The sequence below is a fragment of the Dermochelys coriacea genome, chromosome 13 (assembly GCF_009764565.3).
Source record: "Dermochelys coriacea isolate rDerCor1 chromosome 13, rDerCor1.pri.v4, whole genome shotgun sequence".
NCBI lineage: Eukaryota > Metazoa > Chordata > Testudines > Dermochelyidae > Dermochelys > Dermochelys coriacea.
In genome coordinates this window covers 17739734-17758873 of record NC_050080.1, presented here as the reverse complement: position 1 = coordinate 17758873, position 19140 = coordinate 17739734, and the positions used below count along the sequence as shown (strand labels likewise).

Genomic DNA, 19140 nt, shown 5'->3' with positions numbered 1-19140 from the left:
AGCATTTTCTGATTCTGTTCATTTTAACCATCTGTGCCTGATATCAATATAGTTAGAAATAAATAATTGGTAATGACCTCTTTAATGACACGAGTAGCAGGCCATTGGTGGTGGTCATGTTTGGCACTGTTGGATCCATTGTCCCCTCCTCTAAGAACAAATGCAGTAGGAAATCCAAAGCCACAGCATCCTACTGCTATATAGTGCTACAAGATGCTCTTACATGTTGAAACCTTCATCCTTCCTCAATACTAACTACACAGGAGGAAAAAATTAGACTTGGCTTTACTTTGATGCCCAGTTTCAAGTTGGCCTTTAGTCCTGTTTTTCCCCCAAATGAACTAAAAGAAATGACTCTTTTCTTTAGGCTGCACTGAACATTTTAAAGTTGCTGTCTGAGTTGGACCAACAAAGTACAGAGATGCCACGACAAGGAAATGGACCAATGTCTGTGTGAGTGAAAGAAATGAATTCTGGCCAATATTTTTCCCTTGCAGTAAAGTAAAAGTGGCTGTGACCTTTTAAGGACAGCCTTACCTCAGGCAAATAAAATGTTGTAAGGTTGGTTGGTTTGTTTGTCTTTGGGGGTTTTTTTGGCTAGGAGAGTTAAAATATCAAGCTATTATCTTGGTAAGCGTAAGAGAACAAGTTTTATGACTAAGCTTGGACATTTTTATAACAGGCCAAAGAAAAGTTATTGGGCTCAATATAGGGGTAATTGGGTGAAATGTAATGGCTCATGATATATACAGGTAGTCTAACTAGATCATCTGATTCTCTCTTCTGGTCTTGTGCTGCATGAATCTATTACTCTTACCCACTTGTTTTAACAAATGTTTAGTAGTTCCTTTTTTCAGAGAGTCTTCTGAATATGTAACCATAAACAGAATATCCGGGTTAGCCAGCCTACTGTCATCTAAATTGCCACTCTTATGTAATTGTAAACGAATTCCCTTTGCTGATCAAGAAGTTTGAGCTAACTAAATTGTGGAACTGGCAGCACACTTTCTATCAACTCAGAAAAAACTTTATGGGAGCCTGTTGGTTCATGTGAACTATTTTTTTCGTGGCAATATAAAATCCTCTATGTCAAGACATTTAATGTTAGTGAAAATAGCATCACAGGAGGATCCTCTGAGTAACGTGGTGTTTCTCATTTCTAGATGTGTGAAACAAGAAATGGAAAGTGACCCTCTCCTCAAACCGGCTAACTCAAACACTTTGGGACAAACACTGGACAGCACTGCCTGAAAAGGCTTTTGACTGGACCCAAACCTGAAAGCACCAGAGAAAATCAAATGCTTCCTATTTAATGTAACCTAACTGTTTTAGAGTGCTACAGTCTTTCCAACCTACTGTAGTATCTAAATCATAACCGTTGCTTTTTCTTCAAAGTGATAAATTTTTAGTTTCATTATACTGTTTTGATTGAAATGACACTATAAATTTTTCATTTAAAAGTTTCTTAATTGTATCTAGAACAATAGCACAGTTTAGAAACTTTGTCTTCTGAGACTGATGTTATCTGTGAACTAACTTGGGAAGATCATATCCATGTATGTGGTTATTTTGTTTTTACTGAAATAGCAAAGTTTCACTGGAAACAAATTGTGTGCCCTCCATTTAAAAAAAAAAAAAAAAAAAAAGTCAAGGACTTCGGCAAACTTAACTTAATTCTCCAACGGTTGTATGAATTAAACATTTTAGGAATTTTAAACTTTGTTTGATTTTGGTTAATTTCTAGTTTTCTTGTGGGGAAAGGGGGGACTTGAATGCAACAGGAGTTTAAATAATCTCTGATCTATGTTTTAAAGATTGTGTGTGTGTGTGTGTGTGTGTGTGTGTGTATATATATATATATATATATATATATATATATATATATATATATATATATATGAGAGAGAGAGAGAGATAGTGGCACACAACTCACTACATTACAGGATATGATCTCAATGTAGTGCATATAAAACTGCAGATTGATTTTCCTTGAGTGCTTTATACTGTTTAATTACATCTCCATGTAGGGCTGAAAAAAATTACCTATGTTTATATATAAACTGTGTTGCTTTTGATGTTGTGTTATTGCGCACAATTCTGTGTGCAATAAGTTTTTTGCATATGGTCCAGGTAAAGCACGATAGCCTTGCAAGTTAAGTACTGCTTCAGTTCATTGTTTACGCTGGAATTTTTTCTCCCCATGGAATGTAAGTAAAACGTAGTGTTTGTCACCAATAAATGGTAATACTAAAAATTTTTTGGTTAATTTATTCTTGTATGCCATTACTGGGGCTCCTTTTTGATAGGATTTGTAATGCTTGTGATATAGTACGGGCTGTAATGTAAAACTATGAAGTAACTGTACAATGGGTAATCAATAACCTATAAATAACTACTTTTGTGACAAACTGGCTAGGTCAAGGAAATTCAAAAGTAATATGGGTACGCTCTCTGTCTTTGGTGCCACAGTGTCTAGCTTAAATACGTTAATGGGAATCTTACAAAATTATAACATGATTTTGAAAAGCAACATGGCACAGCAGGTTGAAATGATATCAATACTTAGATCTCTACTTTTAAGTTTTCTTGCTTGCTTGTAATTTGTGTCATAATCTTAGCTTTGCACAGAGTAATTTTTGGGGGGTACTACTTAAACACCCAAAACCTTCCTCTAGCAGCAAGAATTGGCACCATAGACTGACACATAACTGTGTAACATTTGGATGTGAACTACCTTAAATGTATATTTAACTGGTAACCTGTAGCAGTTCTTCCTAAATATCCATATGCAGTATGTGAAGTAAATGTTCTTCTGAAAAGCAGTTACTGCACATGCTGTTTATTCAAAGTTAAATGTCTCGGCCATTTTAAACCTTATTTTGTTCACATTATTAAGCAATTGGGCCATACTAACTGCTTACCAAATTTTTATTAAATCAAAGTTGTTTTTGATCATTATAAGTGCAAAAAGCATTGTAAAGTTTTTTTACATTTGTAGAACTAAAATGCTGTAAATTTAAAAATTAAAAAAAAAGACTTGCTAGGCTGAGACTCTGTATTGCAAATTCTTACAACTTAAAAATTCCCTGGAAAATCGTTTATAATGGAAAACATGAATGATGGTGCAGGTGGTCACCATAAGTCTCTATTCTGCAGTTGGTTAACTCTTCTCACTAAGCTGAAGAGGACAGCCTACAGTTCTTGCTGTCTTGGCTTGTGTAGCTGTTGAGGTATTACAGTGCTCCACGTGAACTTTCAAATGTGTCCACTATCAAAAATATCAAATGTCAAATACCTAATGCATTTCTAGAGGCACTAGCATCATAGATGTATGTGGGACATTAGACACAGGATAAGGTCCCTGGCCCAAGTAGCCTGGAGTCAAAGCCAGAAAACAGGACATCAAATTATTGGGGAGGTGGGTGGAAGGTGGGGCCTAGAATGTGCAAAAGGAAAGCATTTTTTTTCACCTGGAGCTGTACTCACTTGAGCTGCTTCATTATATTATTGCTTGGGTTTTATGTTCTATTTAGTCATTCTATTCTATTTAGTCAACTCTTAATGCAGAGTAGGATAGGACAAGTGTATAATAAATACCCAGTTCTTACAAAGGAGTAAGTAGATTAGTAGATCTTGAAGTGCTTTACAAAGGAGGCCATATCATTCTCTCCATTTTACAGGTGGAGAAACTAAGGTACTTGGCATTGAAGTGACTTGCCCAACATTACCCAGCAGGCTAGTAGCAGACCTGAAAATAACCCAAGTTTTCTGAATCCCTCTCCAGTATCCACTAGGCAATACTGCCTCTGACTTTTCTCTATGCTAAACTCCTATTGCTTTGATCCTCTTAGATCCCTAAAAACATGCATGCACATGACTAAAATGTACAGTATTCACCATTGGCCAAACTCCTCCAATTAAAGTCAAAATCCCACTGCAAGTCTATAATTCTGGTAAATCTTATTTTTCTTAATGAGCCTCATATAAGCAGACTGCAAGATTTATAGTTCTAAAAACATGCCTTTGCATCAGACTCTTGGCTTAATTGGTTTAAGTAATTTTTTCATGCAATGGGAGATTTTGACACAGTCGAACCAGTCCAGGAGCATTTTCTGCTCTCATTAATACAAACAGTCTAGCAAATGGATAATCTTTCTGGGTTTATCTTTTTGTCTAAGTTTAGGGTTACTGACTATAACAATTTGTGTCCCAGAACCTAATGAACGTTCAGCAAGGGGAAAAGCTTTGCAGACCAAAAGATCATGAAATTTAGTCATACAGTAGAACCTCAGAGTTGCACACATCTCGGGAATGGAAGTTGTTCATAACTGTGAAATGTGCGTAACTCTGAACTTACGGTGGTTCTTTCAAAAGTTTACAGCTGAACATTGACTTAATACAGCTTTGAAACTGTACTATGCGGAAGAAAAATGCTGCTTTCCCTTTTTTTTTTTTTTTTTTTTTTAGCAGTTTACGTTTAACACAGCACCGTGCTGCATTTGCTTTTTTCATCACTGCTGCTGCCTGATTGTGTACTTCTGGTTCCTAATGAGGTGTATGCTGACTGGTCAGTTCTTAACATTGGTGTTCATAGCTGAGGTTCTATTGTACTGGGTTTGCCTTTCAAATCGTGACTGAATGTAAGGAAAATCTAACATTTTAAAATATCTAGTCCTGTTTTATCCATCAGTCTCTTAACAATTACACTAACAGCAATTGAGAGAGTGATCTATCTTTCTCTCACATGGTAGTAACAGCATTTATATAGCCCTTTACATGTTCTTAGCATTGTACAGACACTGATCCTCACAGCATCCCTGTGAGGTAGGTGAGAAAGTTCAATTTACACCAACTTTCAGCACTGACATCAAAACACACACTTCAGGCAAGCTTCACTTTGCTTCACATTGAGTCTTCTAACGTTTATAAATGGCATCCGTGTTTCATACTCGTATCCACAGCAGTGGTTTGCCTCCTGTGCAGTGGAGCTGAGAGGACTTATCTGCTCGGCCATGCCTCTTCCTCTTGTCACCAAGTGGTCTGCCTTGAGCTGAGGCAAGCACCCCCTCTTCAGCCATTGCCTTTAGGCACAAGTCCTACGCACTGCTGGGGTGGGAGCAGCTTTAGTTTAGGATGCTTTCCTCCAAACTTCAGAGCAGACCAGTGATTTCTGGAACGGTCAACTCTCCCTGTCTCACAGCAGCAGGGTGTGGAGCATGCAAACAAATGTTCCATCTGTGAAGTGCCTGTCCAAGTAGCAACGAAAACAGAACTGTCTAGTCTGTTCCCAGCCCAAGAACCCTCGTCCTATCAGGGAAAGGGACTGTCTCGGAGATGGGAGGGTCTTCCTCTGGCACAGCATCTATCCACATCACAAAACAAGCATGTGCACAGCATGTATTTACCAGACACCTAGCTTTAACTAACCAGCACCCTGGGTATTCCTATGAAATCCTAACATGGGCATTCGAGCAGCCATCCTGTAAGATTCTTCCGGCTTTCTAATGGAATATCCCCACAGCCAAGTGGATACAGCTGATGAAAAACGAGATGGGGGGAAAATACATTTTTTGAAATTTTCCTGTTTCTTGTAACTTTTAAAATTCAAAAGAAGTCATCCAGATCTACAAGAGGATTCTTTCCCATACTCCTTACTCTTATCCCCAGCTGAGAACATACGGCATAAAACTTCCCATCCAAAAGCAGCTAAGGGAAGCAACACTGAAAATACATGACCCCTCCCCTGCTTTACAGTGTGGTGGCCAAGAAGTCCAGAAAACAATTTAAAAAAAAAAAAATCCTGGAAAGACGCATTCTCCTCATCTCCTTGCCATCTCCTGGGACTTTAGGTCCAAATACTACTCCAGCTTGTGGAGCAAAGTCAAAGACATGATCTCTCTCCCGACTCTAATGCATAAAGACTAAAAGATGGGATTTTCAGAAGTGTCTACGCTCAGTGAAGGCACCAAGCATCAGGTGCTGACGCATGTATTTATACCATTCATCTAGCCCTCCCCCTTGTGTGTAGTAGCTATTACATAAAGCTGGATGTCACCAGAATTCTCCTGAAAGCCTGCAGACATACACCAAAAGAGCAAGTATGGATCAATATAAGATGCTACCTTTAAGTGTTTCTACATTGAAGTGATTTTATTCACCAGGTTTTCCCAGCTGAGTTTAGATTAAGAAAGTGTTCCAGAAGTTTAAAAAAAATCTCTGCAAGTACCAATCTTCATCTTCCTGTTGCTACGAGAAGGCGTTTCGCTTCCCTTTGTCTAATGAATGGATGCATGCACTTATCAATACCCAAAAACTTGTGAACAAGAACTTGAACATCCAATGTAGGAGGCTGGAAATAAAATTTCAGTAATTAAGAAAAGATTTTAATTTTCTCAGATCATTATTCATTTAATTTTTTAGGGCCTTGATTGAATCTGTGGACTAGATCTAAATAATGTATTGAGAGGTGAACAAAACTTTCCCAAGAGGATATCTATGCTACCTTCTCCATCCAAAGAAAGAAAAGAATCTTGTATGTGACTAACACTATTCTAATACAGTAAAAATTTGTAAGATTAGAGGTGGAAAAGCTATAACTATTAAACAATCCATCTTCTCCCTGTCAGATTTCAGGACATATTCCCCAAACTGCTAATTGATAAACATTAAATGTAATGTAGCTGACAATCTGAAAAAGCTTTTGATAGAGTATCTTACATATCTCCTATTCTAAAACATCTTACCTCCATGGTTTTTGCTATTTCAAACATAAGATGTAGGTGTAGCATCTTGCATATTTAAAACAATCCTTTTTGCAGAGGGAAGAACAGCATTTCCTAAGTAGCAGGCCCAGAACCTTCTGATACGCTTTTCCATTAAATCTGAATGTTCTAGCCATTTTGGGACCATCAGATAACACTACAGCCAATTATTTCACTTTTAACTGCATCTTGAAACAGAGAACCATCAAAATGAATTAATGTGGCTGCAATTCCCCGAGTTGAAATACTTACCGTTTTGAAACTACTGCAAAGTACATCACTCTGGGGATACATATTATGGGCTGATTATTCAATATTCCTTTCATTGCTGTCTTCACACAGTCATCTGGTTTTAATGGAGAGAGAAGAGCATCCAGCTCTTGCCTAGAAAAACAATTGGTAAATCTTTCATTAAGAAAGAAATCAGTAATTTGGGGGAAATTAGATTCTGTATAACCCTACTGAAACCACCACTGCATAAAGTAACCTTTCCTTTTAAACGATATTAGGTAGATCCAGGGGAGTTCATAAACCAAGGTGTCTAGCCTGTCAAGCTGTTCTAATTACAGTAAAGGCTGTGTTATCCTGCACTTTATCAACCGGAAAGCTCTATTAACCAGCATTTCTGATATCTCCCAATACAAGTCTTCAATTTAGTAACCGGGACTAGTATACTGCCAAGGAGGTTATGCAATTGCACATTCTGCACTATTTTTATGCAAAAGAGGCAGACACGTAAGCAAGCTTATATCGGGTTTATTCAAAAAAACCACTTCCAGGGTGTCAGTGTCATTACAGATTCAGCCCAATCTCCTACACCACCTACATCTACAACGATGATTGATGACTGAGGCACTGCAAGATCCTGAAGTGCCTTCTGAATCGCCAAGGACTAAATTATGTTCAGTATAGTTTAATGTGTATTTTTAGTGATCTGGGTGTATGCCATGCACTGCCCATAGTGATATGTAGAGTCATAATATAACCTACTGTATAGAAAACTTTACCTGTATAACACCTAAGTGCTTCAAGAAACCAACCACTCTGCAGTGCATTACTACTACTGGATTGGTGAGTACCTGTATACTATTTTATACTTGATTCATTTTATTGTATTCTAATTCTTTGAAAATTGGTATTCCATTGGGAAGTACAACTCTTAGTTAATTATAATTTTTGACTAACTGGCACCCCCATTCCTCCAACATATTGGATAACAAAGCTTTTATTGTATTAGCTCAGATATCACCCTTGTTGATGTACAACTTCAAGAGCTCCTAGCTTAAATGAATTTAAACAATTCCAGCTCCTGGTAAGGATTACTAGCAATAATTGCGGAGTTCTTTATATTATGCTAACGTCAAAGGTAACGGTCATTTTTAGTGAGCCTTTACATTTGTGTAGTAATGATTGTTCCATTCAAAGTGTAGGTGTTGACTCTCAAATAGAACAGTGTCATGTGATATCTTTTTTTAAAAAGCATTGTTTCTGCAGACCGAATCTGCAGTGTTTTGGGAGTCTGGCTTCACGCAAGCAAGGAAGAGAGTTGCCTGATCTACCTAAAGTGATACACCTTGACAAACTAGGCCAAATGCAGCAGTTGGTTGCAACTCTTTCAATTGCCACACCATTGATTTTTAGTGGAGTTGTGCTGCATGCTGAATCTGGTCCTTTTGTAAGCTGTTTATCAGTTTAGTTTTAATTTAATGACCAACATTAAGCACAGAGCACATTTGTGAGTAGTGCTCCACAGTCATGACTCTAGGTTTACTATCTGAGGCCTGGTCTATACCTGAAACTTAGATTGACCTAGCTTTGTCATGCAGGAGGGTGAGAAATTCACACCCCTGAGATAGATTCAGAGACTTTAAGGTCGGAAGGGACCCTTGTGATCATCTAGTCTGACCTACTGCACATGGCAGGCCACAGAACCTCACCACTCCTGAAACAGATCCCTAACTTCTGGCTGAGTTACTGAAGTCGTCAAATAGATTCATAGATACTAAGGTCAGAAGAGACCATTATGATCATCTGGTCCGACCTCCTGCACAACGCAGGCCACAGAATCTCACTCACCCACTCCTGTGAAAAACCTCTCACCTATGTCTGAGCTATTGAAGTCCTCAAATCGTGGTTTAAAGACTTCAAGGAGCAGAGAATCCTCCAGCAAGTGACCAGTGCCCCATGCTACAGAGGAAGGCAGAAAACGGACAGGGCCTCTTCCAATCTGCCCTGGAGGAAAATTCCTTCCTGACTCCAAATATGGTGATCAGCTAAACCCTGAGCATATGGGCAAGATTCACCAGCCAGATACCCAGGAAAGAATTTTCTACAGTAACTCAGATCCCACCCCATCTAACATCCCATCACAGGCCATTGGGCCTATTTACCATGAATATTTAAAGATCAATTAATTACCAAAATCATGTTATCCCATCATACCATCTCCTCCATAAACTTATTGAGTTTAATCTTAAAGCCAGATAGGTCTTTTGCCCCCCACTGCTTCCCTTGGAAGGCTATTCCAAAAATTCACTCCTCTGATGGTTAGAAACCATGGTTTAAAGACTTCAAGTTACAGAGAAGTTACCATTTATGTGACTTTAAACCAGCAAGTGACCCATAAGATGTAGTTAAGCTGCCCTAAACCCTTGGATAGACACCACTAGTTTGACAGAAGAATTCTTCCATCACTCTAGCTACTGCTTCTTGAGATAGATTTATTACAGCAATGGAAAAACCCCTTCCATCATGGTAACAAGTGTCATACACGACTGTAGCTTAGCTGTACCTGTACCACTATAGCACTTGTAGTGCAGACATGCCATACATGAGGGTCTCATACCTAAGCTGTAGTTCTTTTTGAACATCTCCACATTAGTTGAGTTCTGGTCTACTGGGAGCTTATCCTCTTTGGACAGATGAACTGGGAGCTCAGCATTAAAATTCAGTTATACATGAGTGTGGCGGGAGAGGGGAGGCCTACCTCCAGCCCCTAATCCTGCAAAACACACTTAAAAGTATGTCACCTTTTGGCTTATGATATTACTCCTATGTGGTGGGGAGAAATACTATATACCCTGTCGTGTTTCATCACCTGGAATTTTTTAATTCTCATATTGAGGGATATTTATGCCCACTCTCCCTGGCCAGAGAATCATGCACTCTTTGCAAATTCTATACAGGCTACTTCATTAATAAAAATCGTTGCACAAAATTAGCATCTTGCATCCAGGGGCCTCCAGGGGTTTTGCAATTAATGCTCCTGTGATTGTGCAAATAGGTAAACTTGAAGCTGAGTGACTTGTCCAAGATCTCAAAGTAGTAGAGTCAGGAATACAACAAGGGCATCCTGTCTCCTGGTCTTGTGCTATAATGTGGATCTGATCTTATAAACAGAGAAATCTATTTCAATATAGGTTCCTCCCTTTCTTACAGGAAGGTGCTCTTTATTTTCATGTTTGTGTATCATTATCCAGTAGGTTCACTCTAGTTTGAAATGTTTTATTCAAGAGGGAACATGTGCGTACTGACAGTTCCTGCAATTTGGAATTGCCAAAGTTTGCTACAATTTTCCCCTGGTTTCTTGGTTATGGCCAATCATTCTAGATGATCCATTTCTAGCCTGAGTCTTCTCTCGGAAGCTCTCATTTGCATCCACCCCTCAGAGGAAGGATGGTTCATACTTTCATTTTTGTAGGTAAGGATTTTACAAGTTCTCTTTACTTTTATCAAGAGATGCCAGCTTTACATTCTGATTTTGCTGTCTGCCCTTTCTTAAAAACACTTCAGTGTTCTACATTAGTGATCCAACCTGCTATAATTCAGTAATATTAAGGGACAAGTACGCTAGGCTAATTAAAGGAGAGTTTAATTGCTCCATTATCTGAGCACCTGAACCAGGGCAGAATTGCTGCAAGGCTAAATGTTGGGGGTGTCTGCTGATTCTAGTTGTCTACAAAGTCAGCTGGAGGTGTTCTTTCAGTTTCCCTAACAACTGAGGAACTGACCCTGGTAGCAGCTGGACAGGTGTGATGTGAGTCAAATGTAAATGCTTTTTTATCTGATTCTACATCCAGTGAACATGCCCGTGTCAACAAGACAGGGGCACACCAGAGTAGTCTTCACTCCATTGATTTGCTTGGCTTTCAGCTGATGGCTAAAAGCTTCATGGAATCCAACTACTGCGAACTTGCTTGCACAGTAATCCTGCAGGAAATGGGAGGCTTTGGCTATTGGTAGGTGGGGGAAGAGGGTGGTTCTTACTGGAAACACCCCTAGGTAGTTTTCAGAGTAGCAGCCGTGTTAGTCTGTATTCGCAAAAAGAAAAGGAGTACTTGTGGCACCTTAGAGACTAACAAATTTATTAGAGCATAAAGCTTTCGTGAGCTACAGCTCACTTCATCGGATGCATTCAGTGGAAAATACAGTGGGGAGATGATTTATATACACAGAGAACATGAAACAACGGGTGTTATTATACACACTGTAAGGAGAGTGATCACTTAAGATAATCTATTACCAGCAGGAGCGGGGGTGGGGGGAGGAAGAAAACCTTTTGTAGTGATAATCAAGGTGGGCCATTTCCAGCAGTTGACAAGAACGTCTGAGGAGAGGAACGGTGGGGGGTGGGGAAATAACATGGGGAAATAGTTTTACTTTGTGTAATGACCCATCCACTCCCAGTCTCTATTCAAGCCTAAATTAATTGTATCCAGTTTGCAAATTAATTCCAACTCAGCAGTGTCTCGTTGGAGTCTGTTTTTGAAGTTTTTTTTGTTGAAGAATAGCCACTCTGAGGTCTGTAATCGAGTGACCAGAGAGATTCAAGTGTTCTCCGACTGGTTTTTGAATGTTATAATTCTTGATGTCTGATTTGTGTCCATTTATTCTTTTACGTAGAGACTTTGACCAATGTACATGGCAGAGGGGCATTGCTGGCACATGATGGCATATATCACATTGGTAGATACGCAGGTGAACAAGCCTCTGATAGTGTGGCTGATGTGATTAGGCCCTATGATGGTGTCCCCTGAATAGATATGTGAACACAGTTGGCAACGGGCTTTGTTGCAAGTATAGGTTCCTGGGTTGGTTTTCCACATGCCATCTTTCAATATTGTTATGGTTTGGGTTAAAATCTCATTGGAACTGTGATGGATGTGATGCACCCTTAAGATAGCTGTAAGAAGCATCTAAGCAGCCCCACCTAAAACAGGGCATAATGGAGTCTGCCCAGAAACTACCATCATGTGAGAAATCAGTGGGTGCTTAGCACCACCTGCAGCCAGCTCCCCCCGCCAATTTCCTCCCCCCATGCCTCCTGTCCACTGGTGGCCCTGCCGATCAACTGCTCCCCCTTCCTCCCTCTTAGCACCTCCCACCCACCGCAATCTGCTCTTTTGCGGCATGCAGGAAGCACGAGGGGGAGGAGCAGGGATACAGCATGCTCGGGGCGGGGAATGGAACTGGGCAGCAAGAGGCAGGGCAGGAGCTTGGGGGAAGAGGTGGAGTGGGGGTGGGGTCTGGAGCTGGGTGAGGGTGGAGCACCCCCTGGGAAAGGAGGAAGCCAGTGCCTGTGGGTGGGGGTTTTTGACAGGGTACTGTTTAAACATGGGTGGGACAAACTGAAGTGCAGATAGAAACTGAGAGAATACACAGAGACTGAAGCACAGAAACTGAAGCAAGACATACTGGAAGAGAGCGAGAGCCTGGACAAGCATGGTGTATGACCCTGGAAGAAACTAGAGAAGGGACTTCTGGGTCTGGTGCTGGATAAAGAAGCTTGAGGCTGTAAACAAAGAAGCTATCCCATTTTTCCGTTCCTCTTGTGTTAGGAGAAGCAGGACTTTATATGCTCCTTGATTGATTGATTGATTGATTAAAAAGCATCAAAGAAAACACCAGACTCCAACATCAATTTCTGCTCACAGCTGGAACATCCTCTGGGCCTGAGCTTTGACTAGTTACTCAAGTAAAAAAGAGGTAAATATTATGGGCCAAAGGATGGTCCGAAGTAAATGGGACACAAGGACGCTGTTGTATGTTTCAGTGAGTTGGCTGTACTCAAAACATTTTTCTTCTTTACCTCTGATTTAAACTCCTTTCTGATCCACCATATTGTTCTATAATCTCCTTCATCTCTTTGATCCAGGAGAATCTGTCTTTGCCCCTGAGAAATGCCTTTTACTAGCAATGCCTGCTGATAAACTGCAGGTGCCAATGAGCTAAGGATGTGATCTAAAACCCAATGGGAGTCTTTCCATTGGCTTGGATCTGACTCTGAGCCAGGTTTTTATAGCACTTAGATGTGCAGCTTTTCTTGCAAAAACTGTGCACAATTGTGAGCCTCACTTCCCCATACAAATCAAGTCAGTGCAGACCTGAAAGTGAGGTGTATTTACACCATCATTCTAGCTTTTTAAAATCCAACCTCTGCATTAATATTGCTCCTGTAATTCTTTGCAAATGCCTAATAAATATTGTCACCACTTTAAAGGGATGCATAAAAACATTGTATTTATAATGAATAAAAATCACCTGTCAGTTTTTCTTAATTTCTGGGACCTCATTTTCCATCCCTTACCAAATTTGGGCCGTCAGATTGCTTCTGACGGCCTTTCCATTAGCATCTAATGTCCTATTTTTATTGTACATTCCAGATAATTTGAGCTCACTTAACTTGCCCCCCCTCCTCAGAGCTTGAGAACATGTTTAGAGGTTTTAGCACCAATAAGCTACTTTGACAAGCAGATCTCTCAATAAACGCCCCACTTTTTTAGTATGGATAATAGACTGAACTCCACAACACACATTTGAAACATGCTGGGAAAATAATCGGGGTGCTTGCCAAAGCTGACATAGCATTTTAAGTCTTTCCAGGTGCCTGTGATGGAGGTAATGATTACTATTTGCCTTTTAGCTATAAGGAAACTGAGGCTGGAAAGGATTAAGTAGCTTGCCCAAGGCCCCCCAGAGCCAGTGTCAGAGGTGGTATTAAAACTTGGGAGTATCCCAGCGCTGTGCTCGGGCCACTAACCTACCACCTCCCTAGTGATGCTTTCTGTTTTATCAACCAAATTTGTGTATTTGTGTGTGTGTGGGGGGGGGGGAACACTTATGAAATTAATTACAACTGAAAAGTAAGGCTACAATTTAATCACGGGTATTTTCAGTAAAAGTCATGGACAGGTCACAGGCAAAAAACAAAAAAATCACAGTTTGTGACCTGTTCATGACTTATACCATAAATACCCCTGATTGAATCTTGGAGGGGCTGTGGCACCAGCTGCTGGGGGAGGGGGGGTGAAAGCACACACTTTGGTGATCCAAAGCTACTGACTGCCACACAAGCTGTTGCTAGGAGGCCCAAGGATTCTGCTATTGTCACAATGTGACCATGGTCCAGCTCCAACATTTTTGGGAGGAAAGCCTTGACAGTCTGTATGGACAGAAAGAAGAAAGCTTATTCATGTGCACCATTCGCCTATTACATTTGCACATCTAAGATAGTGGGTACGATGCTCTAAGGTCTGTTTTGCTGATGCTATGCTAGGACACACATTTATTTCTATTCTTGGCTGCAGCTTAAAAGACTCGTGGCTCAACTATTACTGCAGAGAAGCAGATTCTTTTACTCTCCCTTATTCCATTATGTGGAGTAGATGATTTTTAGGCATTTGCAATTTCCTTATTCCGAATGATCAATGTTTCTGATTTGGCAGCTGCATGGAGATTTTCCCAACATGCAGTAAAGATGCTGACAGGCGTACTTTTATGAACATTCCACACAGCCCCTTAGCTGTGTTGCTGATGTCAGATGAGAGATTCTTCATGGCTTTCAAGTCAACGATGCATGTGATTTAAAATGAGGCAGCTATGAGAGATGGGCTTGAGCTGTAAAATTACAACCTGGATTGGAACTTGCCCACCGTTTGGGGGTGTTTGGCTCTGTGGTTTTGGTTTAGCTTCTTATTACATAGAGGCCAAAGTTGCTGTTTTGATTTCAACTCCATCCAAGTTTGGAATAGTTCAGAGCCAGGGTTCTGGTTCACGCCCATATCTAGTAGGTATGGCCATTTATATGCTAAACTTAAGGATCCCACAGAAACCAGTGTGATCTGTTTTAGAAACTCAGACATTTTTCTTCTTTTATTAACTTTTATTTGGGCACTTGAGCAAAAGAATGACAGTCTAACATACAGGGTGTTCATATTTAGAGGTTGTTGAAAACGCATCCCTTTAACGTTCAGCTGCAAATGAATGTTTTCCAGATTGTAGAGCAGTAGCTCTCAACCTTTCCAGCCTACTGTACCCCTTTCAGGAGTCTGATTTGTCTTGCATACTCTCACAAGTTTCATCTCACTTAAACGACTTGCTTTACAAAATCAGACATAAAAATACAATAGTGTCACAGCACGCCATTACTGACAAATTGCTTACTTTCTCCTTGCTACCATATAATTACAAAATAACTCAATTGGAATATAAATATTGTACTTACATTTCAGTGTTTAGTATATAGAGCAGTATAAATAAGTTGTATGAAATTTTAGTTTGTATTGACTTCGCTAGTGCTTTTTACGTAGCCTGTTGTAAAACGAGGTAAATATCTAGATGAGTTGATGCACCCCCCTGGAAGACCTCTTGCGTTGTAGAACTACTGTTGTAGAGCACTGAGAATATTAGCCTACTGTGGACAGCAACGAGAGCATCAGGGTAATTCAGGCCGCCAGCAGCCTCGTAACCATCCCGTTGGCTAAAGCTGCTCTACGCTGGCTTAGACAATGGAGTAATTCCAATGCCAGCAGCCACTCCTATCGTTGCTCCCACTGGTGGAGATACACTGGCAGGAGAACAACCACTTCTAATGTAGACAAAGCTAAAATGCAAAATGCAGACGCAGCCCAGAAGCATCTTTGCCTTGCAGTGCTGTGCCAAAAGCATCCATGCCAAGAGAGTGAGCACTCTGACAACTGCGCCGCTGTCACGTGGGAGATGTGTTCTGTTGGGTAATGCACTGGTACGTGGCTGGAATCCAGCAAAGCTTTCATAAGCTGGCTGGAAGCCAGTGAATCTCTCAGAGAGGAGCTCTGTCTGCACCCAAAAGTGAAAAACAATAGGAGCTGAGGTGGGTTCTGACCATTTATCATAAACTTACAAACTCCATTCTGCTTTCATAAGGGCCCTGCTACAATCAACCCAAAGTGAGTTAAGAAACCATATTTAAACACTGCTCCAGCCAAAGAGATTTCTATGGAAAAATCTGAATGTTACCTGGGGAGATCAAGTAAATCTAGGCAACATAGCTGTGTCTCAGCCACGTGTTTGATTATCCTAGCCCCTCCCACTTTCCCTATCCTGCCAATTTAGGAAACACCAATGCACATTTAAAGTTAGTTTTCGGTTGCCCATGTGAGATGGTTTTGCTGTGTAACAAGATTAGGTTTCACTGCAATCCTCTTAAAATGTCCTTCCTCTGATTGTCTTCTATCTTTCAGTGCTGTAAAACTGGGATTAAGGGGATCCAGACCTCATTTCCCCAAATCCTAGTTGAAAGCTACTTTCCAGAATTAGCCACCTACAAACATAAGTCATACTGAACAATACTTGTCACCAGAATTTAAACGGACAGTTTTATAATACAACATTTTGCATAACGCCTATATGTACTCAGCACTATATTTCCATATGATCCCCCTAAATAAGGAGATGGATGAAACCACATGGGTTAGGTTGTTTCTGAGAGAGTGAGCACAGAATACCTCGCGGCTTTCTCCTCTGGCTAGCTCTGTAAAGAGAATTTGGCATATTTTCACAGTCTAGTACACACATTTGCAGGATGTCTTCTTGCACTCTTGTCAGATTTTAAATAACATCCTTAAACCATCCTCTCCATCCACTAGGGTTTCAGGACATTAGTTTTCTTCAGCTTGGTTTTGGTTTGGCTGCTGTCACAAGAATCTCAATTATGAAACACAGGCTGGTTGACTGGCTTAAAAACCAGTGTGGCAAGTCAAATGGTGCTAAAGCTTCCTGTAACTTGGTAGGTCTGAGCAACCAAATGGCTATATTTAGTTACTCAGCAGAACCAGTGTGCATTTTACACAGAGAAACTGAGGCACAGAGCGGTTACATAAGAGCTATAGAGAGAGTCATCAGCACAGTGGGACGTGGAACCCAGGACTGCTCACTTCGTAATCCTTTGTTGGTTCCAATAGATCTCTCTGCTTCTCAAAGCTCATAGACATGAAGCCAAGACATGAATGGGGAGGGTTCTTCAGCTTTCCCCCTTGCTATGCTGTGTTGCAGTATCTCTTCAACACCACGTCTTTTGTTGTTGATCTTAGCCTGGCCACCAGAGATTTCATTCACCAGGGAAATTCTGGGCAGCAGGTCGGAGTTCTACTTTGGAAACCACCCTGGCATGTATATATTATCACAAGGATGGGAACACTCTGCTTGGCTGACTTTTCTAAATACAAACAGCTGAGCTGGCACTGCCCAAGCAATGCAGATTGATAAATACCTTCAGTGTGTTTTCACAGATGTTATGTGGCCCTCTCTCTGTCAAAGTATTTCTGCAACATGTGGATGATCATTCAGTTCTCATGACTAAGGTGAATCTATGGATATAAAATCACTGATGCAGCCATGTCTGAGTGTGCCATTTATGAGACAGATTGTTCTCATTCAAGATCGATGCCTTTCTCTTGGGAAGAGTCAAGTTACTTAGTGGAGAAATATTTAAAGGGATCTTATCAAGACTTCAAAGCCTGGGAAATTCAATCTGACTTAATTTTTGGCCATAAATTAACACTTTTATGTTGAGTAAAACTAATTCAAAATGTTGGTTTTATAGATTTGGAAAATTGGAATTTTTTTTCCCCCTGGACTCTGCTTAGGGTGAGTTTGATAGTTTGTAATGAATGAATCAGGGACTGTATTTTTTTTTTATTCTGTTTGTCCAGCAGCTAAGGGGCTCTTGGTCCAAGACTGGGCTTCTTACATGTTACTATAATAAATTATAACAATCCTTGGAGAGAACCCAAAATAGAAAAATCAATCCACCCCTGAACTGTGTCCCATGTGACCCTGAGGTTCTGCATAGTCTAAACTGTAAAATATTTGATCATAAATGATTACAGGGTCTATTTTCACATGTAGGAAGAGTTATGATAATTTACTGCATTTGGATTCAATGCTCTGATTTTCTAATGTTTTGGTTCAGAAAATACAAGCATGAGAACCTTGCCGCAATGTATTAGATCAGCAATCCATGTAATTTAGTATCTGATCTCTCTCAATAACCAGTGCAGGATGCTTCAGAGGAAGGTATAAACCCATCCCAGTGGGGGTTATCTCTGTTCTCTGTTGGTGACCTTATCAAGCCTTGGAGTACGACTGATTTGCCATTGCTTTTAATTTTTGCTAGGGGATACCTGCTCCAAATGTAATTTTTATATTAAATTTCATCTTCGACTAATAAAATGACAAATTGTATAACTACCTAGTCTAAAAATGAGACTGTAGTATACAGACCTGAAGGAAAACAGGTGCGAGTGTGATCTAAATTGGATCAGGTACAGGACTAGAATAGCTGGATTCTATTCCCAGTTTTTTCACTGCAGTTGTATGCTGTTGGACAAGTCACTTAATTTTTCTGAACCTTCCATTTTCCCTTCATCCAACTTTGCAAAGTGCTTTGAGATCTACTGATAACCCTGACTCAAATCTTTGGAATTTTTTGTACGGCAAAATATTGAATTCTAGCAGCGAGTAGAGGGGTCTTCCCAATGAAAAGGGGATCTCAACCTGTCTCTGAAAAGGTTAAGAAGGAACTAATATTTCAAATGTTAAACTGCCCATGTGATGCCTGGACCTATTTAGAAGGCAGAGATTGTGGTAAATAATGGTCTGGGCTAGTCTTACCATGAGGCGAACTGAGGCAGCTGGTGCCAGACTGGGGGGGGGGGGGCACCACTAGGACCCAGAGTTTTAAAGTTTTGGCCCAAGTGAGGCGGAATGGGGGTGTCATTTGAGCTCCCCACCTCAGGTGCCAAAAATGTTGTGGGACGGCCCTAATCGCACTGTAAGGCTTGTGGCTTTCCTTTCTCCCTGCCTTTTGCTCCCACCGGTAGAGCTGAAGGGGCAGGTAGGGAGCGCGAGGGCAGACAGGCCTTAGGGTGCCTGCCGCTGCTTCAGCCAGCTGGCCTCCCATACCTGCTGCCAAGGGGGCAAGAGCACTGGCTGGTAAAGAAAACAAACACGCCATGGAGCTGGGTGTCTAAAGCCCTCACCCTTGGCTGCGGTGGGCGAGGTGGCTACAGCCTGGGAGACCTTTGCGGAAGCAAGTGAGGACGAGGCGGCAAAAGCATGT

The 19140-nt window shown here is 40.7% G+C and overlaps 1 protein-coding gene across 14 annotated transcripts in view; it reads left to right on the top strand.

The window, feature by feature from the left end:
- Nucleotides 1-2254, top strand: part of STAU1 (staufen double-stranded RNA binding protein 1) — a 55414-nt gene extending 53160 nt beyond the window's left edge. For all 14 annotated transcript variants that reach the window (XM_038369487.2, XM_038369486.1, XM_038369484.2 and 11 more), the window contains 2 exons: nt 368-453; nt 1164-2254. In XM_038369487.2, coding sequence (XP_038225415.1) covers nt 368-453; nt 1164-1251 — 174 coding nt within the window. In that variant the 3' untranslated portion in view covers nt 1252-2254. The remainder of the gene's footprint in view (nt 1-367; nt 454-1163) is intronic.
- The last annotated feature ends 16886 nt before the right edge of the window (nt 2255-19140 follow it).